The 19,725-nt window shown below is 38.2% G+C and overlaps 2 protein-coding genes across 4 annotated transcripts; both read left to right on the forward strand.

The window, feature by feature from the left end:
- Positions 1-1,780: 1,780 nt before the first annotated feature.
- LOC106167265 (uncharacterized) lies at positions 1,781-7,456 on the forward strand. 2 transcript variants are annotated; one of them, XM_013545995.3, is made up of 6 exons: positions 1,781-1,966; positions 3,027-3,111; positions 3,382-3,486; positions 3,654-3,774; positions 4,289-5,286; positions 5,726-7,456. In XM_013545995.3, the coding sequence occupies exons 2-6, from the start codon at positions 3,033-3,035 to the stop codon at positions 7,114-7,116; spliced, it is 2,694 nt and encodes an 897-aa protein (XP_013401449.3). In that variant the 5' UTR covers positions 1,781-1,966; positions 3,027-3,032; the 3' UTR covers positions 7,117-7,456. The 2 variants fall into 2 exon arrangements, with proteins under 2 accessions (XP_013401449.3, XP_086864701.1); XM_087008575.1 differs by lacking the exon at positions 3,654-3,774.
- Positions 7,457-8,612: 1,156 nt separating this feature from the next.
- LOC106167911 (uncharacterized) lies at positions 8,613-18,459 on the forward strand. Of its 2 annotated transcripts, XM_087008577.1 has the most exons (7): positions 8,613-11,053; positions 13,229-13,382; positions 13,624-13,710; positions 14,001-14,105; positions 14,557-14,677; positions 15,102-16,099; positions 16,315-18,459. In XM_087008577.1, exons 3-7 carry the CDS (start codon positions 13,629-13,631, stop codon positions 17,460-17,462), a joined length of 2,454 nt encoding a protein of 817 aa, XP_086864703.1. In that variant the 5' UTR covers positions 8,613-11,053; positions 13,229-13,382; positions 13,624-13,628; the 3' UTR covers positions 17,463-18,459. The 2 variants fall into 2 exon arrangements, with proteins under 2 accessions (XP_086864703.1, XP_086864704.1); XM_087008578.1 differs by lacking the exons at positions 8,613-11,053; positions 13,624-13,710; positions 14,001-14,105 and having other exon boundaries at positions 12,551-13,382.
- Positions 18,460-19,725: the final 1,266 nt, after the last annotated feature.

A 19,725-nucleotide genomic window follows, 5' to 3' on the forward strand; every position in this document is an offset into this window, starting at 1 on the left:
ATCTTAGATATTTTCCTAAAAAAAAGAAACAAAGAAGAATAAATCACAAAAAAAAAAAGACAAATGATAATTTTGGTTCTAAAAATCTGTCGCATGTTTTAGGTCGAAGCAGTATATACATATAAAAATGTATGGGTCAGAAGAATAAATGATGCTTATTTCTACCCCTTATATTCCTTCAATTCTTTTCCGGGACCATGCAGATATTATAACAAAAAAGACTATAAAACAAAATAAAAACACTCCCATTTATCTCTGACATTCAAGAATAACATTAAAAAGCTATAAATATTTAAATACGATGCATATACATTTAAATTTCTTTGTTTTAGATGCAAGTTAAATATATTGAACAATTTCTGGCAAAATCGCGAAAAGTCGTGGACAAAATGTCCTGTATTTTTTCTTTTGATCATTCCACACGGAGGCTAAATCTTTTACGAACACGCTGAGCGTTAAAACTTCCACTTTAACTCACGCCCACGGTCATCGAACCACTCCGCGTGGCGTGGACAAAAGCCACAACGCAGGTCCGGCTCCGATCTCGAAATCCTCTGTCTTCCTTCGGGATGGTGGTAACAATAACAGACAAGAATAATAAAGTATCAGATTACAGCACCAGTCATTTGTCAATCATGAAGCGCCGTGACATAATAATCGCGTGATGAAACACACTGACCCCATTGTGCATCTGACAGTAATATATGTGGTGATTGACCATTCGGCAAAGTTTATGACCTTTCGTGATGTGCGTCACCTACCACGATTACTAGTTACTGTGGGGTGTCTTAAAAGACTGAGTACCCTCTGGTAATTTTTAATGACCTTTTCGTCGGACATTGACCTTATAGAATACATGTAAGATTTCAGTTAGTAACTATTTATAGTTTTATTTTCACGTATGTTGAGGTTATTACAGCTTGATCAAAGTGATAGTAGTATTAAAAATAGAATGTCGAGAGAACACAAACTTGCACGGATGTCATTTTGATTATTTTTAGCATAAGATTTAATTAAATTTAGTCCACAAAGTGGTTTAATCGGGAGCAGTTTACTACCAAAGACTTAATTGGTGTTTGTCAAAGTCAGATCTGCCGGTGGAGTACAATGCGCAAACTTGAATTTGTGTTTGATTTTAAACACAAAAGTAAATTGATCTAAACCACGCACAAGGAAAGGCATACGCAGCAACGTGTTGTTGGGCATAATTGGAATAGTATTTCATTATCGCTATTAAATTATATCAATTTTTTTATAAAAATAACTTGAAGACAAATCAATGTGGAGGAAAGTTTAAGGAAGGAAAAAATATTATGTTATCCACGACCTTTTTATTTCTTATCTTATATATTTTATGAAAACAAATGATTAGATAAATTTAAAAATACATAAACTCTAATTCTAAAAATAAATTCCTGAATATTTTCGGTTGAACTTTCATTTAAACAATCTAATTTATGGGGCACAAAGATATACAGTGTGCGATCCTACATGTATTTCCCACTGCTCAGACATCTTCAATATTTTTTACAATACTATACAGACATTTTACATTTCATTTCTTCCCTTGCAAGATAGAAATGAATTTCATATCGTGTAGGAAAAATATGTTTTCATGTACGGGAACAATACACTGGTACTTTCACCACACACCCATCTTACAGAACTATTTGTTAAGTTCCGGTTAAGCTAGAACAACATGCCATTCGGTTAGTAGGAAAATATGTTTACGTATCTTTTTTCTGGACAATGAGATGACCGGAAATTGTGTGATGCGCTCTGCTAAATTTGGGCAAGTGGTAGTCAAGGCAACAGTTTTGCGTGACGTCGTGAGTAATGCCTGACAACTGGTGGCCGAAGAGTATATAAAGGACAGTGTCCTTTGGGTCAGGAACAGAAAATTGACCAAAGAAAAGAAGAGAAGACTGAATACTGGAGAATACTAGATACCTTCACCTTAATACAGGTAGGCACACATGTAATTTGTCCTTAATTGGTTTGTTATGGATAAGTTTATACGGCAAAATTAAAATGAGCGTTTGGATATCTCGATATTAAAGCAACGGATGGAAAATAAATATTAGCTTTCAGATTCGGGATATTTCAATTCCATTCAAACAATTTGTTCCATAAAACTCGCAGTCGGTTAAAGCGTTTTCTAAAAGATACCCCAGTGCATGTACTGTACACGAAGTACTTTTTTTCTTTCGAATTCCACGAAAGGATGAGACGTGTTGTTGCTCTTACATGTACTAAAATGTAGGGCCAACCAAACGTTTGGTGCGTCCTAGCCGAGATCATGAAAATGAAAACATATCCGATGCTAGTTTTAGCATTTTTAACGATATTGTTCCGATCGAATGTTTTGCGGCCAAGTACCTGTACCTGTAGGACCGTTGCACTTGACATTCGTTAACGAGGCTACATGTACTCACGTGTACATTGTAAACCTAGCACAGATTGAATACAATGCAGAGAGCTTATTCCGCGCTTTTCTGTTAAATGGATAAGCCCGAAAATGCTATTACGGTATTTAGCAATAATTGTAGAAAATAGCTTGTTGTATATTTTTTCTGTAAAATATGCACAGTTATATTTTATTAAAAAATTGTCAAAAGTGCTCAGAGTTAAATAAATCTTAGCAAGCGTAATTACGAGTGTGAGTTGCATTGCGTCTCTCACATCTAAAACATACTTTTTAGTGATCGTATTCAGGGTACTATTACCTTTGTCATATTGGATAAATCAAAATATGCTCAACAGTTACTGTAATTAAATGGGGACATTTTGAATCTCATTATAACGTGGCTATTTCACTATTGAACATAAATTCATGGCCATAAATCCATATATAATTTTCATTAACTCCTTTTTGAGACAACAGTGACCGTGCACGTCGAGATTGAGTTATTATACTTGTATATTTTCTAGATTTGCAGCCGTTATTAAACCTCCCCCTAACTACACGCCTTTTAATTCTTAATATATGGTATAATTCATCACATTCATTAAATTTTTGCTTTCAGACAGTCATGGTGCGCCTGTCAAATACGAAATTGTGCCTTTGGGCCGTGATGACGGCTCTGCTACTAGTGCAAAACGTTCATCCAGGTGGGTCAATTAAATACTAAGAACTGGCGCTGTGATGTAATTCAATAAACATGCATTTTGTCGAAATATTATTTCCTTTTTGTCTGAGATTTACAGTTTTGTCTCTGATTCACTTTCAGAATGTTCTTCTCCGCTTATTAAAAATTTTCAGAGTATATGTTGATCGTAAAGATCCGCTTACTGCTATATTTTATAGAAATGATAACATATTGGTATGCATGGTTCGCCCCCATATTTTTTGCTGACGAAGTAGCCGGTTCTCAATTTCAGCCATTGGTTACGCCATCAGAGTACAGCGAAGAGAGGCTTATGATGAAATGCGGTCATTAGAAGATAACAAAGCTGATGAATCAAATCACAGCATCCAGAAAAGATGTAAGTACAGTATATTATTAGACTTGTCAGTTTTGTCTATAGTTTTACATTCAGTTTTTTTTTTTTGCACCAAAGCTTTGATGATTTCATACCGCATGCTTTCATATCGCTTTGAAAAGGGTTCGATGTATTCCTTTATAACAGACGCCTCTCTCTCTCTCTTACAGCTATTGTTGGGGCTGGTTTGAAATTCGTGTTTAAGAATTTTTGGGACGATTTGCTGTGCCTGGGGTCTCACTTAGCCACTCTAGCAAACTGCAACAGTTTATCACCGGGAGCTTGCCAAAGGTGAGTCCTATATAGCATGATTTCATCGTGCTCTACCCCCAGTACCTCCAAGACCAATAAGATAAAGGTGACACAATAGAGTCGACTATATATGTAAGAGTTAAACAGTCCTAATTATAGTGACCCAAGCCAAGATTTTGAAAACATTCTAAGATCATGCATTGCTTCTTGAGGACAGTTAAAGCGGATTTTGCTCTTTGGCTTTTTCGAAAATTGTCACATAGTTATAGCGAGTGTCAGCAAGAAAAGGTAAATAACGGTAGCTAAATCGGTACAAAAATTCCATTGGCCCCAAGAAATTTAGTTTAATATGGGTTTTTTGGAAAATTCTGGCTTGGAAGGCTTTAAGCCCTTTCTTGTTGTAAAATAGACCTGATTGTAAATTGTTTCTGCTTTATCATGGTTAAATTTATCATTTTTTAAAACTATGTTGCCAACCATAACAGGAAGAGGAATGTGCGCATGCACACTGATCTATTTCATGCAGAACTAAATAATAAGATTTCTACTTCAGGTTAAAGGATTTGGAAACTAAACGCGACCAGATAGCGACCTTAGTAAACGAGACACTGGAGACGCAAGTCGAGTGGGCAACATTGAATTCCACTGACGAAAAAGCCATCACTAATCTACAGCTGGTCGAGAAAGACTTGGAACTGGTCACAGCCAGCAATCTTCGTCTCATGGGCATACTTAAGGCGATCAGCGTGGTAGAAGAAAACGACACTGTCTACGACTCGGCCACCGATAATGTTACAGAGATCAGAATACGGTACCAGATTGAGATGGAAACCTACTTGAACGGCATCAAAGCAACACTGACGTCTGTGGGTTCACAAGTCGATTCTCTAAAACACCACGACTACGTTATGTTTGCTATCATGACGGCAGTCCCTCTTGTAGCTCTGCACACCAGCCACATTGTGACATCTGCCCGTCAAGCTATTCTCTCGAGGAGTCAATCCTATCAGGTGGTAGATATTGTTGGTGGCAATGGCAAGATGAAACTTGCGTATAACCCAGAGGGGCGACTTTACGTCGTGCAGGATTCTCCAGAATTGGGTAAACTGAAGGTTCTGCAATCGGTCAGTGACAGCGGAAAAGTTGGACGGTTCTGGAAGTTTATGACGCCAGCTGGACAGTCCGCCATGGTGTCCGAGTTTCTTGAAAGCTTTGACTTTGAGAGAGGCAAAAAAATCGCCTGGCTTCAGCAAAATAATGCCGACTACCTCAACACACTAAAACAAAAGGGATACGTTACTGCTTTCCTGAGTAGAACAGAGGGTCTTTCAAATACAGAGTTAGATGACTTTGTGAAGAAAGCGGCAGTCTTAGATCAAGATAAGTTCTACAAGTACGATGTCGATATCCCTGAAGCTGATCTTCCAAAGAATATGAAAGTAGGCCTAGACATGCTTAACCCTAATGACATTGCTGTGGTCAATGCATACAACAGATTGAAGACTACACACCCCGACCTACTAGACAATTTGAATAAAGCCGGTGCTACAGGTAATAGATCCATAATTATTTAGATAAAGCATCTTGGAATTTGCATATCTTAATGTGGGTTGACTTCTCGTACTTTTAATAATCGGATGTGTCATTTCCTTTACCATTTAGTCCGAATTATGTGTATTTAAAACCTCATAGTCAAATATTCAAAGCTAAAAATTATCTTAAGTTTTGTGGCGCATCACAGTTAAGCAAGCCTTTTAAAATAGGGCGACAGGCGAGGCCAAACAGATGGGTGAATATAAAAGTTTGAATTGCAACATCGACTGCACCTTGTTTGAATTAATTCAACAGGATTTACCGATTACGGAGTGCGATGTGTAACAGCAGAACCAAAGTTGCTCATTGCAAATAGTTTAAAACGACACTTAACACATCCCCGATAGATAGTTTCACCTGTACTAAAATTCAATTTTTTATTTGTTGATCGTTTCAGGAAAGTTCTTAGAAAACTCCAAAACTCTCACAGACGCTGAGTTCGACGCCTACGCCTCAAAAGTGAAAGCAGCAGCCCCCGAGTTACCCGACGGCAATCTCAAGCACTTCGACTGGGACGTGCCTGCCAAAAAAGTAACATTCACGCAAAGTATCAAAAATGGGTGGTCGTCCTTTAGAAACTTTAACTTGTTTAACTGGAGAGGACGTCAAGTGAAGATAAGCAGTGTTCTTACCATGGGAACCATAGGTGGAAGCCTGAACGTCGCGCTTTGTTTGTACATGACCATTTCGTCAACCAAAAGTGTAGAAGAAAAAATCATAGAAATCGATGGCAAACTCGATGAGGCCAAGGCTAGCGTAGAGCAGAAACAGGCAGAGCTGGAAGCTCTTCTTGTGGAGGAGCAAGACCTCTACTCAAAAATCAAGAATAACACCGTGTCTTTGTACAATCTCTTTAGTACCACCGATAACACCATTGCAGACGACCCAAGTTGCCAGGACACCTTGTGCACATTCCTCCGTGACGCTGCCCAAATCCAGGTTATCGCCGATTTCCTTTCTACGTGGAATAATGATACCGTCACATCTGGGACTATTCTGGTCAGTCAGTTGGCTTTTATGGCAGCTCTCACCGAATCAAAGACGGAAATGATTGACCTATACAACTCTGCCACAGTCACCACCAACGTTATAAATTGGGTGACCGACGGCCTGACACTAGACAGGATGCTTGAGAACGCAGTCACGCTGAATCTCGACGCCCGCATTCCGGACAAGTTTTCAGTTTTGACAGTAATCAAGGTTGCCTTTCCATCTCTCGAGAATTACGATGGAATTCCTCTCGGCTGTATTGGTGGTTCAATTACTACACAGGCAGAACTTGAAGCATACCTGGTCGAAGCAGCTCCTATAACTGGCGATGTTGTTGATGACATCAAGACTGGTAAGCTCTTGGGAGTTTCCGTTGATACGATCGTTACGCTTATTCAAAACAAAGTGGCTTCTGGCGATCTCCCTGCAGACCCATGCAATGGTCAAGCTTGTACCAGAGAAGACGTGTTGAAGGTGATTGCCGCCGAATATCCAGACGAGACATCGTATGATGGCGAGGATTTGACAGCACATAGAAATAGCGCCTCTTGCACTAATGCAGAATCGGCTGCTCAAGCCGAAGCCCAGGCTCAAGCAGAAGCCCAGGCGCAAGCCGCAGCCCAGGCTCAAGCCGCAGCCCAAGCTCAAGCCGCAGCCCAAGCACTAGCTGCAGCCCAGGCTCAAGCCGCAGCCCAAGCACTAGCTGCAGCCCAAGCTGAAGCAATTGCCAAAGCCAAAGCCGCAATGGAAGCTATGCAAAAATCTTTGAAAAAAGCCTTTAGGATATCATTTGGATAATTTCTGCTGCTAATTTTATTTGATTAAATGAAGGAGGATTTGATTAAAAGCACTCCATTTGTAATAGATATGCGCAGTTTTCAAAATTGTTCATTTATGCTCTTGTTAAATTGTGCAAAGAGCTTTAATCCTAAACGATATGCCACTAATATACCAGAGAAATGATCACTGAAACTGTACTTATTGGTACTGTTGCACTTTTATTGTTTTGTTATTGTATATGTTTAATTATAACATACAATGGGAAACATGTAAGTTACATGTACGTGTGCTTGGTAGAAGCACGCATATTGTCTTTCTTCAACTTATTTTTTAAAATACATATCTATTCTTCAAATAAGTCTTCGTTGTTTGGGGGTCAGTATAAAAATGGGATTTTCCTTATGCAGAGTATAGTTCGCACACCCTCTTACAATCTCATCGGTATACACAACGTTTTAAAGCGGTGAAAAATTTTATTTTAAATGTTTTTTCTTCAACTGCGCAGCTTGGATCGAACAATGACACTGGTACATTTGTAAGTAAGTATGTGACAATTTTGCAGCAGAGCCCCTGTTCACGAAGCCGAAGCAAAGTTTAAACCGATCAGAACTAATTGGCGCCTTCAAGTTGTGAAATGGGGTTCTATTCATAACAAGCAGAGACGTTCTATTATTTGAAAGTGTCAGGGAAATGAACATCTTCGAAAATTACATGTAGGTCAACATAATCTGATTTATTTCAGTTTTGTTAGTCGCAAAAGTACCAGTTCATTTTACAAGATTACAGCCTTTATTGACGATAAATATACTCCCCTACCAATAAAGCATCACCCCTTATGCAATACGAAAAATGATACAGAAAATCAAGCTATTACCCATAATTTATTCAACTTTAGATTGATATTTCACAAAAAGTTACTGATTGTACATCCAATTAATAAGCTAACCATACTAAAATAATCAGCCACGATGAGTAAGTAGGATGTTGTCTAATCCTCTAAAACTACATGGTCAAAAATCTTTTTCACTAAGGAGACGCATCTTAAAATTATTCCCTTAGCAAAATATCAGACCTGCTGCACATATGTAGCGAAAATGCTACAATATTGCTGCAGTATTGCTGGAAACTGCAATTCTTTTTGGCAAATTTGCTGCAATATTGCTGCCAAAAAGCAGCAATAAATCATTTATTGCAAATTCCAGCAAACTTGTTTTCTCAAACTTTTAGTTTGCGGCAGATTTTTACACCACAGTAATCTGACACCAGTGCTTGCAACTTCACGTTTAGTAACGTCAGTGATTATAATTTATGAAGTAAACACTGATAGTCTGGGGGAAGTACTGTACCAGTATATGCAATTTCTTATTATTACTGAAAAAAAATTTATAATGTGTCTTATTTTAAGACAACAAAGAGACCCGCATCCTTCCACAAACGTAGTGCTCAAACGAGTGAACTCTAAGACAGGTGAGCGGATATGCGAAAGAAACTTCGAAAAAAAAAAAAAAAAAAAAAAACGAACAAAACACGAGGCGGACGCAATCAATACACTAGCCTGCAATCACTACTAAAGCATTCACTGATGCCACAGTCTGTCATACTAATATGCCAGTTACGCTACCTCATGACTTAAATCGAAAGCGTAGGGCTTGAATTTCTTGGGAGATATCCTTCTGCGGATAACGAATATTAGTAACGTATGCCCTAGTGCTTTCCATTCCTTGTCCTAGGACTTGTATTCGCAGGACTTGGACGTACGCTCCTGCCACAACGGTGGTATAAAAAGACCAAGGGCTTTGTTCCATTAAAAACCATCGGTCTAGGTAGAGTGGTATAAATAGCAGACTGAGGGCCTATTTTCATTAAAACTATCCGTCTCTATCCGATCGATTCAACACACTCCTTGTTTTCAACGTACTTGAATAATCACCAACTTTTTTAGTATTCTGCTCAACGCCAGGAGGAGACATGTTAAGCCGTGAAACTGATTGCATTCAGCGAGAGTCCCCTGGAGTTGGATCAATCTAAGTAGACCGACGGCTTTAATGAAAATAGTCCCTTATTAGCTTGTTATTTATACCACCGGTGCGACAGGAGCTCGCGTCCTGAGAATACAAGTCCTAGGGCAGGGAACTCAGGGAATTCAGTAAACAACAGATGTCATTTATGAATCATCAATTGCCACATCAATAATTGTAAGTTTATTTTCACTTTTTCTATTGTAAACCTGGCAATTGTGTTTTAATTGAACAATAGGCAAAATTTGCGTCTTTTTTGTGTACGTCATGGACTCCGATAACTAGTGCGTCACCTCTATTTTTGATGAGGGTGTCTTGAAAGACTGAGTGACCTATGGTCATTTTCAATGGCGCTTTCGCTGGACTTTGTCCTAATGTCCTTTAGGCACGACACATTATTTAAGCTATGCAGTTAAAGGGAAAACAATTGTTCACTTTGGTGGGAAAAGTGCAATAAAACGGATTTTAATGGGGTAAAAGACAATTTTCCCATACTTACCAATGATTAATGAATCCGCCCCGACTTTCAAAGTTAGTCCATTTTTTTTAAAGTTTGGTTTTTGTAATAATCTCTTAAGAGATTTTAACGGAGGATAGCCATCTGTGAAGGTTCACGTAGTCCAATGGCAAGCACAGATATCAGAGTAAATGCGATAACCGCCGTTTTGGTGGAAAATGGGATTCACTATATTTCCTTGAGTTGTTTACAATTTATTTATCAGAGATATGAATCTTATACAAAGCGTTGTTATCCCTTCAACTGTCTATGGTTTTATTTTGACGTATACTGTCTTTCTCAAGGCTTGATCAAAGTGATACTGTAGCAGCATTAATTACAGGATGTCAGGCAAACATAGGCCTATTCGCACGGATGCATTTTGATTATTTTTAGAATGAGATTGATTTCATTAAATAAAGTCCACAAAATCTGGGGCACATTACTTGCAGAGACTTAATTGGTCTTTGTCAAAGTGAGATCTAGAGTATGATACGCAAACTTGAATTTGTATTTGATTTTAAACACAATAGTGAATTGATGTAAGATATGCACAAAGAAAACGGACAGGTAGTGTCGTGTTGTAGGGCATGGTTGAGATAGTGTGTTCATATTACTATTAAATGATATTAATTCTTTATGCAAAATAACTTGAGGACAAACAATTGTGGAGGGAAGGTAAAGAGTGACAGAGGAAAACGTTATTTTGCATCAACGTCTTTTTGTTATTAATTACTTTAGATATTCTCTTACTAAAAACAAACGAATATATTAATCACAAATCAGAGATAAATTCCCATTTCAAAAAAAAAAAATTGCATTTTCTAAGTTGATCTGTTATAAATCGATATACACGTAATTCATGGGGCGAATTATTTACAGTATATATGCTACTTCCTCAGATGCCTTCAAATTTATTTCAATACCATGCAGACATTGCACCAAAACCATTACCCTGTTCCATATTCATTGCTGGTATTATATACAGAATAAATAAAAAAGGACAAAATATTTCTAAATAGTTGCATACATGAAAAATCAATGCTGAAAAGGTCATATCCCCATTTCCAAAATGGAAATGGATTTCATATTATGTAAGGATAATATGTTTACAATATGTTTACACGTACGGTGACATACTTTTCCACTATCAAACAGTTGTTGGAAACACGTCAGGGCTGTTTGTTTTATTCCCATTTAGTAAGAACAGCATCATGCCATTTGGATATTAGAAAAAATATTTTTTCTGGACATTGGATTAACCGGAAATTGTGTGATGCGCTAGGCTCAGTGGCACGATTGGTGTTCAAGGTAAACATTACGTGAGTAATGCCTCAATGCCCCAAAGAGTATAAAAGGACCAGCAACAACGATTGGCCAAATTAAAGAAGAGGACCTTGAATACTGAAGAATAGTGGATACCTTCACTTGGAGCATACAGGTACTGTGGTATGCAGACATTTGTCTTTGTTTTGTTTTATATGGCTAATTTAAGTGGTACCGTACCTGTATGAATACCTGTCTTTCAGATTCACTATGTGTCATTCAAATTCTATCCACTCGCGGTCGGTTAAAGAGTCTTCTTAAAGTTATCTCTGTAGTGCATTTTCGCTTTTGTATTCCACGAGAGACGCCCCAAAACTCGTGTTTGTATTAAAGTCGTGTTTGTTTTTTTATTTGGTACATCAAAGAATACCCGAATTCTAAAACAATACCGTATTAGAAAAATGAAATTCAAAACGCTGCCAATTTTAGCTATTTTCAGTTCTTGTAATCTCTTGAAAACGGTATTGCAGGATAGCCTGCACATGAAGTGGATCACTTCTAAGACCTGACTGGCGTTCGTTCGTTTTTAATTAAAAAAAATATTGAGGTTTATTACAAGTCCATGCTCTTTCTCCACCTCATGGAAGAAATCGAATGCAATTTTTTGGGCCTTTTTAAAAAGTCTTTTGGTCTTTTAAATTTGATAAGTTGTCTTATTTATTTAGTTGTTGAGAACAAAAATGGTTCTGTTTCCAATAGCGTGTGTAAAAACAGTAACGGGGATGAAATGACTTCGCAGTCACGTAATATAACCGTCTTTACTTTTTATCAACTAGCAAGCACCAACCTGAAATTATGAAAATACAGATTACAATAAATCGTTTCCAATTCGTAGTTGTCATGTCCCCAATACCATTAACAGCAAGTCACTGTCAATATAAATAAGCACCTGTCAATCTTTCTGCACTAAAGTACAAAGGACAACGTTTTTATGCAATATAACAGATTATACTGCCTTGTCACCTACAGTACGTACCAGTGGGTGGTGTTGAGGCTGTGATTTAATTAAGGCCTAGGTCCCAACTACATTTTGGACGCACGGTTTTTTAGTTCCTTGCGTCCGGCTAGGACGTAGCTAGATCGCACGTAGCGGCTGTTGATCATGACGAAAAGTTACTACGTGCTGTTTGCGTCCTCCAAAAGTCGCACGATGGACGTGCTCCTCACGCACGAACTCCCAAGTTTTCCCCATTTTTTTGGCCGTCGACCACACGTAGCAGCCCGTACGTTCGGTTGGGACCTAGGCTTTACGTGGACTGACATCGGCCGATTTTGAGTCTTTAAGGAAGGCTACGCAAAATATATATAATATAGGCCGCTACGCTTTCATTACAGTATATTTACTGAACCATTCTCGGATACATCTTTTCTCTTTGATTTGTAGATGGGGGTATTGATAGTAAAGTATTTAGCGACATTCGAATATAAAGGTAATGACAACTAAAAAGTATTCATATCGCGTAAACCTCCACCAAGGGGAGTCATTTCTCATTGCTATCATTTATTTATTCATTAAGTAAATATTTCATTGACTAAATTCTCATTACAATTATTTAATAAATCAACCACCTCCAAAATCTTAAGCCATAGCTGACCTATTGTGAAAGGTTTATCCAAATCCCCCTATACCGGCAACTTCTTGCATAATGTTCCTAACAGACAAACAGGCTTTATCAATTATTAACTTGCTAGCTAATCTCTGGATCACAACTAAAGCCTGATTGTTTGTTTCTTGGGCTTTCCCAACAGTTTTGAAATTTTCATCAAAATTAACCCACAATTGTTTGCATAATGTTGCAATCAAAGAGACAAACATACAAATAATTAACCAAATAACCGTTAATGAATTAATGGACCACCACTAAAATACCAGTGACTGAAACTGTTTGTAGCTGCCGTTCCATAGAATGAAAATACGCCGCAGAATAGTCTAAAACAGTGTTTATTCTCTAGACATCATAGTATACCAGAGGGTTCATTGGGACATCGTGGAATACTAAAAGCACTACAGATTACAGTAACATATGTAAAAAAAATGAATTTTATTAGCTGACTACACGGTCATCGTACAGTGCATTCACGCACTACTCAAACACTGAAGGTGAGAAATAATCTGACGCTTTACCCACGATCTGACAGCAGTGTTCCGAGACTAACTTGTCTGCTCTCTCTCTTTCTCACACAAACACCCTCCTATCATGGCAACTGCCCATGCGGGCACAGTGTAGTCACATGATTGATTGCCGTGACATGAACTTCAAGAATAAAGGTAGTTCATCTTCTCTTCGAGGTAGCGCACACGTTCCCGTCCACTGGAATTGGCAGAAATAAAAAGGGGCCACGAGTGTGAAAAAGAACATAAATAGGACTGGAATTTGGATCAGGAAGAGAAGATTTTGGGAAGAGAGACCAGAGAAGAACAGAGTGTATTTATTTGGTGACAGGTGAGTAAACATATATATATATATATATATATATATATATATATATATATATATCTTTTTTAACAAAACTGTTAGAAAATCAAGTTATAGGCAAAGAAACACACTATGAATGAAATCTCGGGTTGAATAACCACGTGTTATGCATATCCGTAATCTACATAAAATCAGTATGTATTTTGATATTTTAATTTAATTTTAGTATTTTAATTCAAAAACCTTTTATCTGCTCCTTTTTTAACAGCAATTATGATCCGCCTATCAAAGAACGCCATGCAGCGCCTTTGGGCAGTGATGGCTGCTTTACTTTTGGTGCAAAACATTCATCCAGGTGGGTTGTGCAAAAAGTATTTCAACAGGCGCTATCTATCGTATAATCTACTTAACTCTTAAAATTAGACCTACTGTATTGTATTAGTAGCTGTAAATTATGAGGCGATATTAAGAATTTTTCTATCTGTCAGTGAACGTTCTTGGTGGTTGTTAAATTCGATAAGAATGCTTCATAGAAAAAGCAAAGTACCCCCACATTTCTTGCATGCGCCTTGATGCTATGTTGCAGTTAAAATTTAAAACGAAAATTGTGGGCGACGGATTTTTTTTACCTATCTTCAATTGCAGTTAGAGTTTCGGCCGCCCTAGTACAGCAGAAAGTTGTTGATAGTGAGGTGCAGCCATTGGAATATGAAGCAGCCGATGAATCCCACCATAACATTGAGAAAAGATGTAATTTTTATCAGATAACTTCTACTTTTTCTAATCGTGTTTGTTTCTTTTAATCGAGTTTTTAATAAACCAGATAACTTGGGACATAGGAAAAGTAAAAATGTTTCTACTCAAAATTAAATTGTGTGTAGTGTTGAACATAAGAAACTTTATCTTTACCGTTTCATTACACCATGTAACCGGGTTATAAATAGGAACATCTGTATAGTATTTTTGGAAAGCTCTTTGTTTCAATTTTGAAAACATACAGAGATTTGCAAATTTCTTAAAACTGTTTTACTCCCGTGTGACTTGCATCAACTCTTCTCCCTTTCGCTGTTTATCCAATTTATTTTTACAGAATGACCCCACCTCATGTATATAGGCTAAGTTATTTTCACTCTGTAGTCTGTTTGCTAATTAATTTTGGTATGACTGGGTTTTTAGTCGACATATTATTTCCTTTTTACAGCAGTTGTAAAAGCGGGTCTTAAATTCGTGCTTGACAATTTTTGGGACGATTTGCTGTGTCTCGGAGTTCAACTAGCGACCATGGCGAACTGCAACAGTTTGTCCCTCCAAGCTTGTGAAAGGTAAGTTTATACTTTGTTCCTATATTTGGAACATTTACAATATCTTGGTGCATGTCACACTCTTGAATGTTGGTACCAGATCTGTGCGTCATGTTCAATACTCAGCACATGTATTTTGTGGTGATATCAAGGGAGTCCCAAACCTTGAGATAAACAAAACCAAATAAATCAGCCTTAAAATACACATCCAAATGAAATTATTCAAATTCCACTTCATCTTTTCTTACCGTCCCTATATTGATATTCAGGTAACTGAAGCGTAGATCTGGACACAAATGATATTTAAATATTGCTCAGGCAGGTTAAATTTTCTGAGCTCTAGACAGATCAGTGACCTCACAATACTAACTAACTTTTATATTTTTCCTCTTGTTAGAAACTTAAATATTTACGAAAATTCAATAAGCAATTGATTTTTTAACAGAGTTAGGGCTATTAATGCTAAACGCACCACAGTTGCAACGTTGGTGAACGAGACACGGGAGACACAAGTCGAGTGGGCAACATTGAATTCCACCAACGAAAAGGCCATCATTAACCTACAGCTGATCGAGAAAGACTTGGAGCTGCTCACAGCAAGCAACCTTCGTCTCATGGGCATACTAAAGGCAATCAGCGCGGTCGTAGAAAGGGAGAATCTTTACGACTCGGCAACCGACAAGATCGCAGAGATTAGAATACGTTTTCAGATTGATATGGAAACCTACCTGAACGGAATCCAAGAAAAAATGGCAGCTGCAGGTTCCCAAATCGACTCTTCAGAACAGGGCGACCACTTAATGTTTGCCATCATGACAGCAATCCCGCTTGTAGCTTTGCACACCAGACACATTGTGACATCTGCCCGTCAAGCGGATCTCGCGAGAAGCCAATCCTATCAGGTAGTAGATATCGATAGTGACCAGGGCAGACTAACACTTGCGTTTAACAGCCAAGGGGGACTCTACATCGTGCAGGAGTCATTAGAATTGGGCACAATGAAGGTCCTGCATTTAGTTAGTGGCCGCGCCAGTGTGGGTCGGCTTTGGAAGTACTTGACCACTCCTGGCCAGGCAGCCTTGGCCGCAGAGTTCCAGAATAGCGCTGACTTTGAAAGAGGGAAAATAATTGCATGGCTTCAGCAAAACGACCCCATTTACCTGCGCACACTGGAACAAATGGGCTACGTTCCTGCATTCCTGAGCAGGTCTGAAGGTCTTTCACCAGGAGACGTTGCTGACTTTGTCAGGAAAATAAAACGTTTAAACCAAGATAATTACTTCAAATTCGATACTGACACACCTCAAGGTGATCTTCCAAGACAGTTGAGACCAAGCGTAGACGTTCTGAACCGAAATGACCTTGCGGCGGTAAATGCATACGACAGGTTAAAGACTACGAATCATGACCTGCTTGACAAATTGAACAAAGCTGGCTCAACTGGTAAGGCTTAAAAGATTAGTTTGAAATATAATATGTACTTTCCCTGGTTTGTAGAATTTGTCAGGAACACTAATTTTTCAACGTGCATGTATGTCACAAATTCACTTTATTAGATGCATATCCTAAAATTATAATACAAATTATAATAATTGTGGAAAAAATGGAAACTAAACAGACCTACATCATTTAAACTTTGTATTTGTTCTTGATTTTAGGAAAGTTCATTGAAAACGCAAAAACTCTCACAGACGCAGAGTTCGACGACTATGTCGCAAAGGTTAAAGCGGCAGCCCCCGAGTTGCCGGACGGTAACCTGAAGCGCTTCGAATGGGACGTGCCTGCCAAAAAAGTGACATTCACGCAAGGAGTAAAAAATGGGTGGTCTTCTTTTAGAAATTTTGACTTGTTGAACTGGAGAGGACGTCAATTGAAGATAACCGATGTTCTTACTCTAGGGGCCATATTCAGTACAATGAACGCCGCACTCTGTTTATATGTGATCGGTTCGTCAAGTGAGAGCGTAGAAGAAAATTTGGTGGAGCTTGAAACTAACTTAAACGAGGCACAAATAAACATTGTAGAGAAAAAAGGAGAACTAGATTCCCTTCTCATCGATGAGAAAGACCTCTTCGTAAAAATAAAAAGGAACACTGTGTCCCTATACAATCTCCTTGGAACCGACGATAACACCATTGCAGACGACCCGAGTTGCCAGGACACCTTGTGCACATTCCTCCGTGACGCTGCCCAAATACAGGTTATCTCTGACTTCCTTGCTACGTGGAATAATGATACGGTCACCTCGAGTACAATTCTGGCTAGTCAATTAGATTTCATTGCCATTTTAAAAGATTCTAAGACGGAAATGAGTGATTTGTACTATTCCATCGCAATTTTGACCAAGGTCATGAATTGGGTGACCGACGGTTTGACACTGGACAGGATGCTGGAGAACGCAGTCTCGCTGAATCTCAATGCCCTTCTTCCCGACCATTTCTCCATCTTAAAGATCATCAAGGCTGCTTTTCCATTGCGCTCTGCCTACGACGGAATTCCACTCAGCTGTATTGGTACTTCCATCACAACACAGGAACAACTTGAAGCGTTCTTGGTTATTGCCGCACCTATCACTGGACCCGTCATTGGTGTCATAAAGGCTGGAGCACACATTGGCGCTTCTGTTGATACCATCGTTGTGGTGATAGAAAATAAAGTGAATTCTGGTGAACTCCCGGCAAACCCATGCAATGGCCATGCTTGTACCAGAGATGACGTTTTGAAGGTAATTGCCACTGAGTATTCCAACCAGATTGCATATGATGGAGAGGTTTTGGCAGCATACAGAAACACTGCTACATGTTGATCAGTTGTGCTTGTACATTAAACTTTTTACGTCACAAACATAGGGATTTATCGTATGTTGTTATTTTTTCTGCAACCCATTTGCCTGACGCCTTTTGTATATAAGTTATATTTTGATAATCACTCTGTTTATTCTTTTGAGTAATATTTCCATATTTCTTTCCTAAGCGATCTTCATAAGATCCTCGGTTGAATAATCATTCTGATTGTTATTGGTAGAGAGATACTTTACTGTTAACCCAGGCTCTTTGGAGTCATATTTTTTGTCACTAATGTATGGGAGAGAGACCATAAGAAGTCTGGACTTTCATGTGTACAACATTAACTTTATTTGTATCTCGCACACCTCTTTTCTACTCCATAATATTTACTATATTTATGTACTATCTCTGCCCCTATGGGCCGAATGGAATCACTAAACACAATATCTTTAAACAAAGTTTCAAGCCATAATCATGTGTAAAGCTTTAAAGATATTAAGGGTTCAATTTGAATTGGAATTCAAGAATATGAAATTCTGCCAACAATAAAAAGTGATTTACAAAAATAAAATTGGGCTCTTCTTTACCGTACACAAGCAAGGGTATATTTTGATTAATCCGAATATCTATTGTACTTGTATCTATTGTCTTGTATGTTTTGCTTGCTCCGGAATAAGCATTATGGACGAGAAATCACGCCCGCACACTTTCGTTCATCCATTTTAGATTAAATGAGTGAAATAGCTAGTCCAGTTAAAAAAACGAATGCGAAAACGATTAGAAACATTTGTATACATAAATACTTAAGCTGCATTTAGAAAAGATGATCCGCAGACTAACTCGGCATCGGCATCAAAAATGGCCGACCCCACTGGAAAGCGATGCCACTGACTCTCTCAAGGTCTCTCCGCCTACCATATGCACTAGGCCTGCAGGGGCCTCGATATTACACTGATTAAATCTCGGCTAATTGCTAGGCCCGTGCATTGAGGTTGCTTGAGGGGGCTGGTTGACCATAAGGGGTTTAGGCGGCAATGCTTTAAAGCGGGGTCACACATATAAGTCCGCGGATCAGTTAAGCAGTGGATCATATGTTGTGAATGCGACCTGATCGGCAGAACAACCAGTTTGATGAGAAACATGACTCTATTTTTAGTTTATTGAATGGGGTCGGTACGTTGGGATTTTTTTTTTTTTTTTTTTGCTTAGATAATGCGGAAATAAACATAATCATATTTTAAGATGATGCTACGGCATCAAAGATACATCAGGATGAATTTGCTTGACGTAACAGAAGCGGTTTTTGGACTGAAAACTGCAATATTGATTTTGAATATCTCCCTCGCCCGAACAACTAACGCCTATTTATTCAAAACAGTAAGTACCACAATCTCGATAGACGAAATTTATATGGAGTTATGACTTCTGATTTTATCGGTAAAGAGGAGAAATAATGATTTGTTTAATGGAACTTCCAATTAAGAGATCATACCTCTCAAACATTACAGTTCAAAACAAAAAAAGAGTTACTAGATTGTGGGTAACACCCGTTCCGTCAAACATGCCCATTATTATTACAATATCTTACTAAACTACGCTAACGACAGAAACCGACCAGTCTCTCACACCAATTTACAAAGCAGCGAAATTGGCGCTTAACAACTGTCATGTCTAGGTGGTTAAGAGGGTCGGGTGGTGAGTGGAGCAACAGAAAAAGAATTTTGTATTCCTAGTGTTTGATTCTATTGAAATAATGTTAAGATATATATTTCACAGCAAAGAAACGGGAAATACTATTTTTTCTAATGTAAGCCTTAATGCAAAAAACGTAGCCGACTCTTTTTCTTTATAAGCCGTACAAAGGTTTAATATTCAAATGTAAAAAAATTCCCGAATGCGCAAAAGAAAATGTAAAATGATATAGATTTTTTTACTAAATAGTGAAACGTTTTGGCCAAACTTTAAAAAATGGCCGTCATGCAGGTATCTCTGGTACAAAATTGTTTGCAACAGCATTCTGTTGAATAGACGAAATTACGGAGAGCAGAGGTAGCAATGTTGATAGTCAGTCCAGTAATTAGTCTTAAAAGACATTTTCCATTACATTTACAAAAACCAACAAGCCTATAAGTAAGATCTGCGGTGTTGTCCAGTTTTGAGTTAAAGGATTAGGCAAGTTAGAATGCACGTATACCTGACTATTCACTAACTTGTTTTCTCTGGAAGGTAAAAATCCAAAGATTAAAGGCGCGTTTTTCAAGATGATGACAGCGAGCATTTCCG

The sequence above is a fragment of the Lingula anatina genome, chromosome 3 (genome assembly GCF_051362555.1).
Source record: "Lingula anatina isolate TDL-2025a chromosome 3, LinAna3.0, whole genome shotgun sequence".
NCBI classification, from domain to species: domain Eukaryota; kingdom Metazoa; phylum Brachiopoda; class Lingulata; order Lingulida; family Lingulidae; genus Lingula; species Lingula anatina.

Coding starts and splice junctions, on each gene's coding strand:
- LOC106167265 (XM_013545995.3), top strand. CDS start 3,033: ATGGTGCGCCTGTCAAATACGAAATTGTGCCTTTGGGCCGTGATGACG. Junction 3,112..3,381: donor AGTGCAAAACGTTCATCCAG/GTGGGTCAATTA, acceptor TCTCAATTTCAG/CCATTGGTTACGCCATCAGA. Junction 3,487..3,653: donor TCACAGCATCCAGAAAAGAT/GTAAGTACAGTA, acceptor TCTCTCTTACAG/CTATTGTTGGGGCTGGTTTG.
- LOC106167911 (XM_087008577.1), top strand. CDS start 13,629: ATGATCCGCCTATCAAAGAACGCCATGCAGCGCCTTTGGGCAGTGATG. Junction 14,106..14,556: donor CCATAACATTGAGAAAAGAT/GTAATTTTTATC, acceptor TCCTTTTTACAG/CAGTTGTAAAAGCGGGTCTT. Junction 16,100..16,314: donor GAACAAAGCTGGCTCAACTG/GTAAGGCTTAAA, acceptor TCTTGATTTTAG/GAAAGTTCATTGAAAACGCA.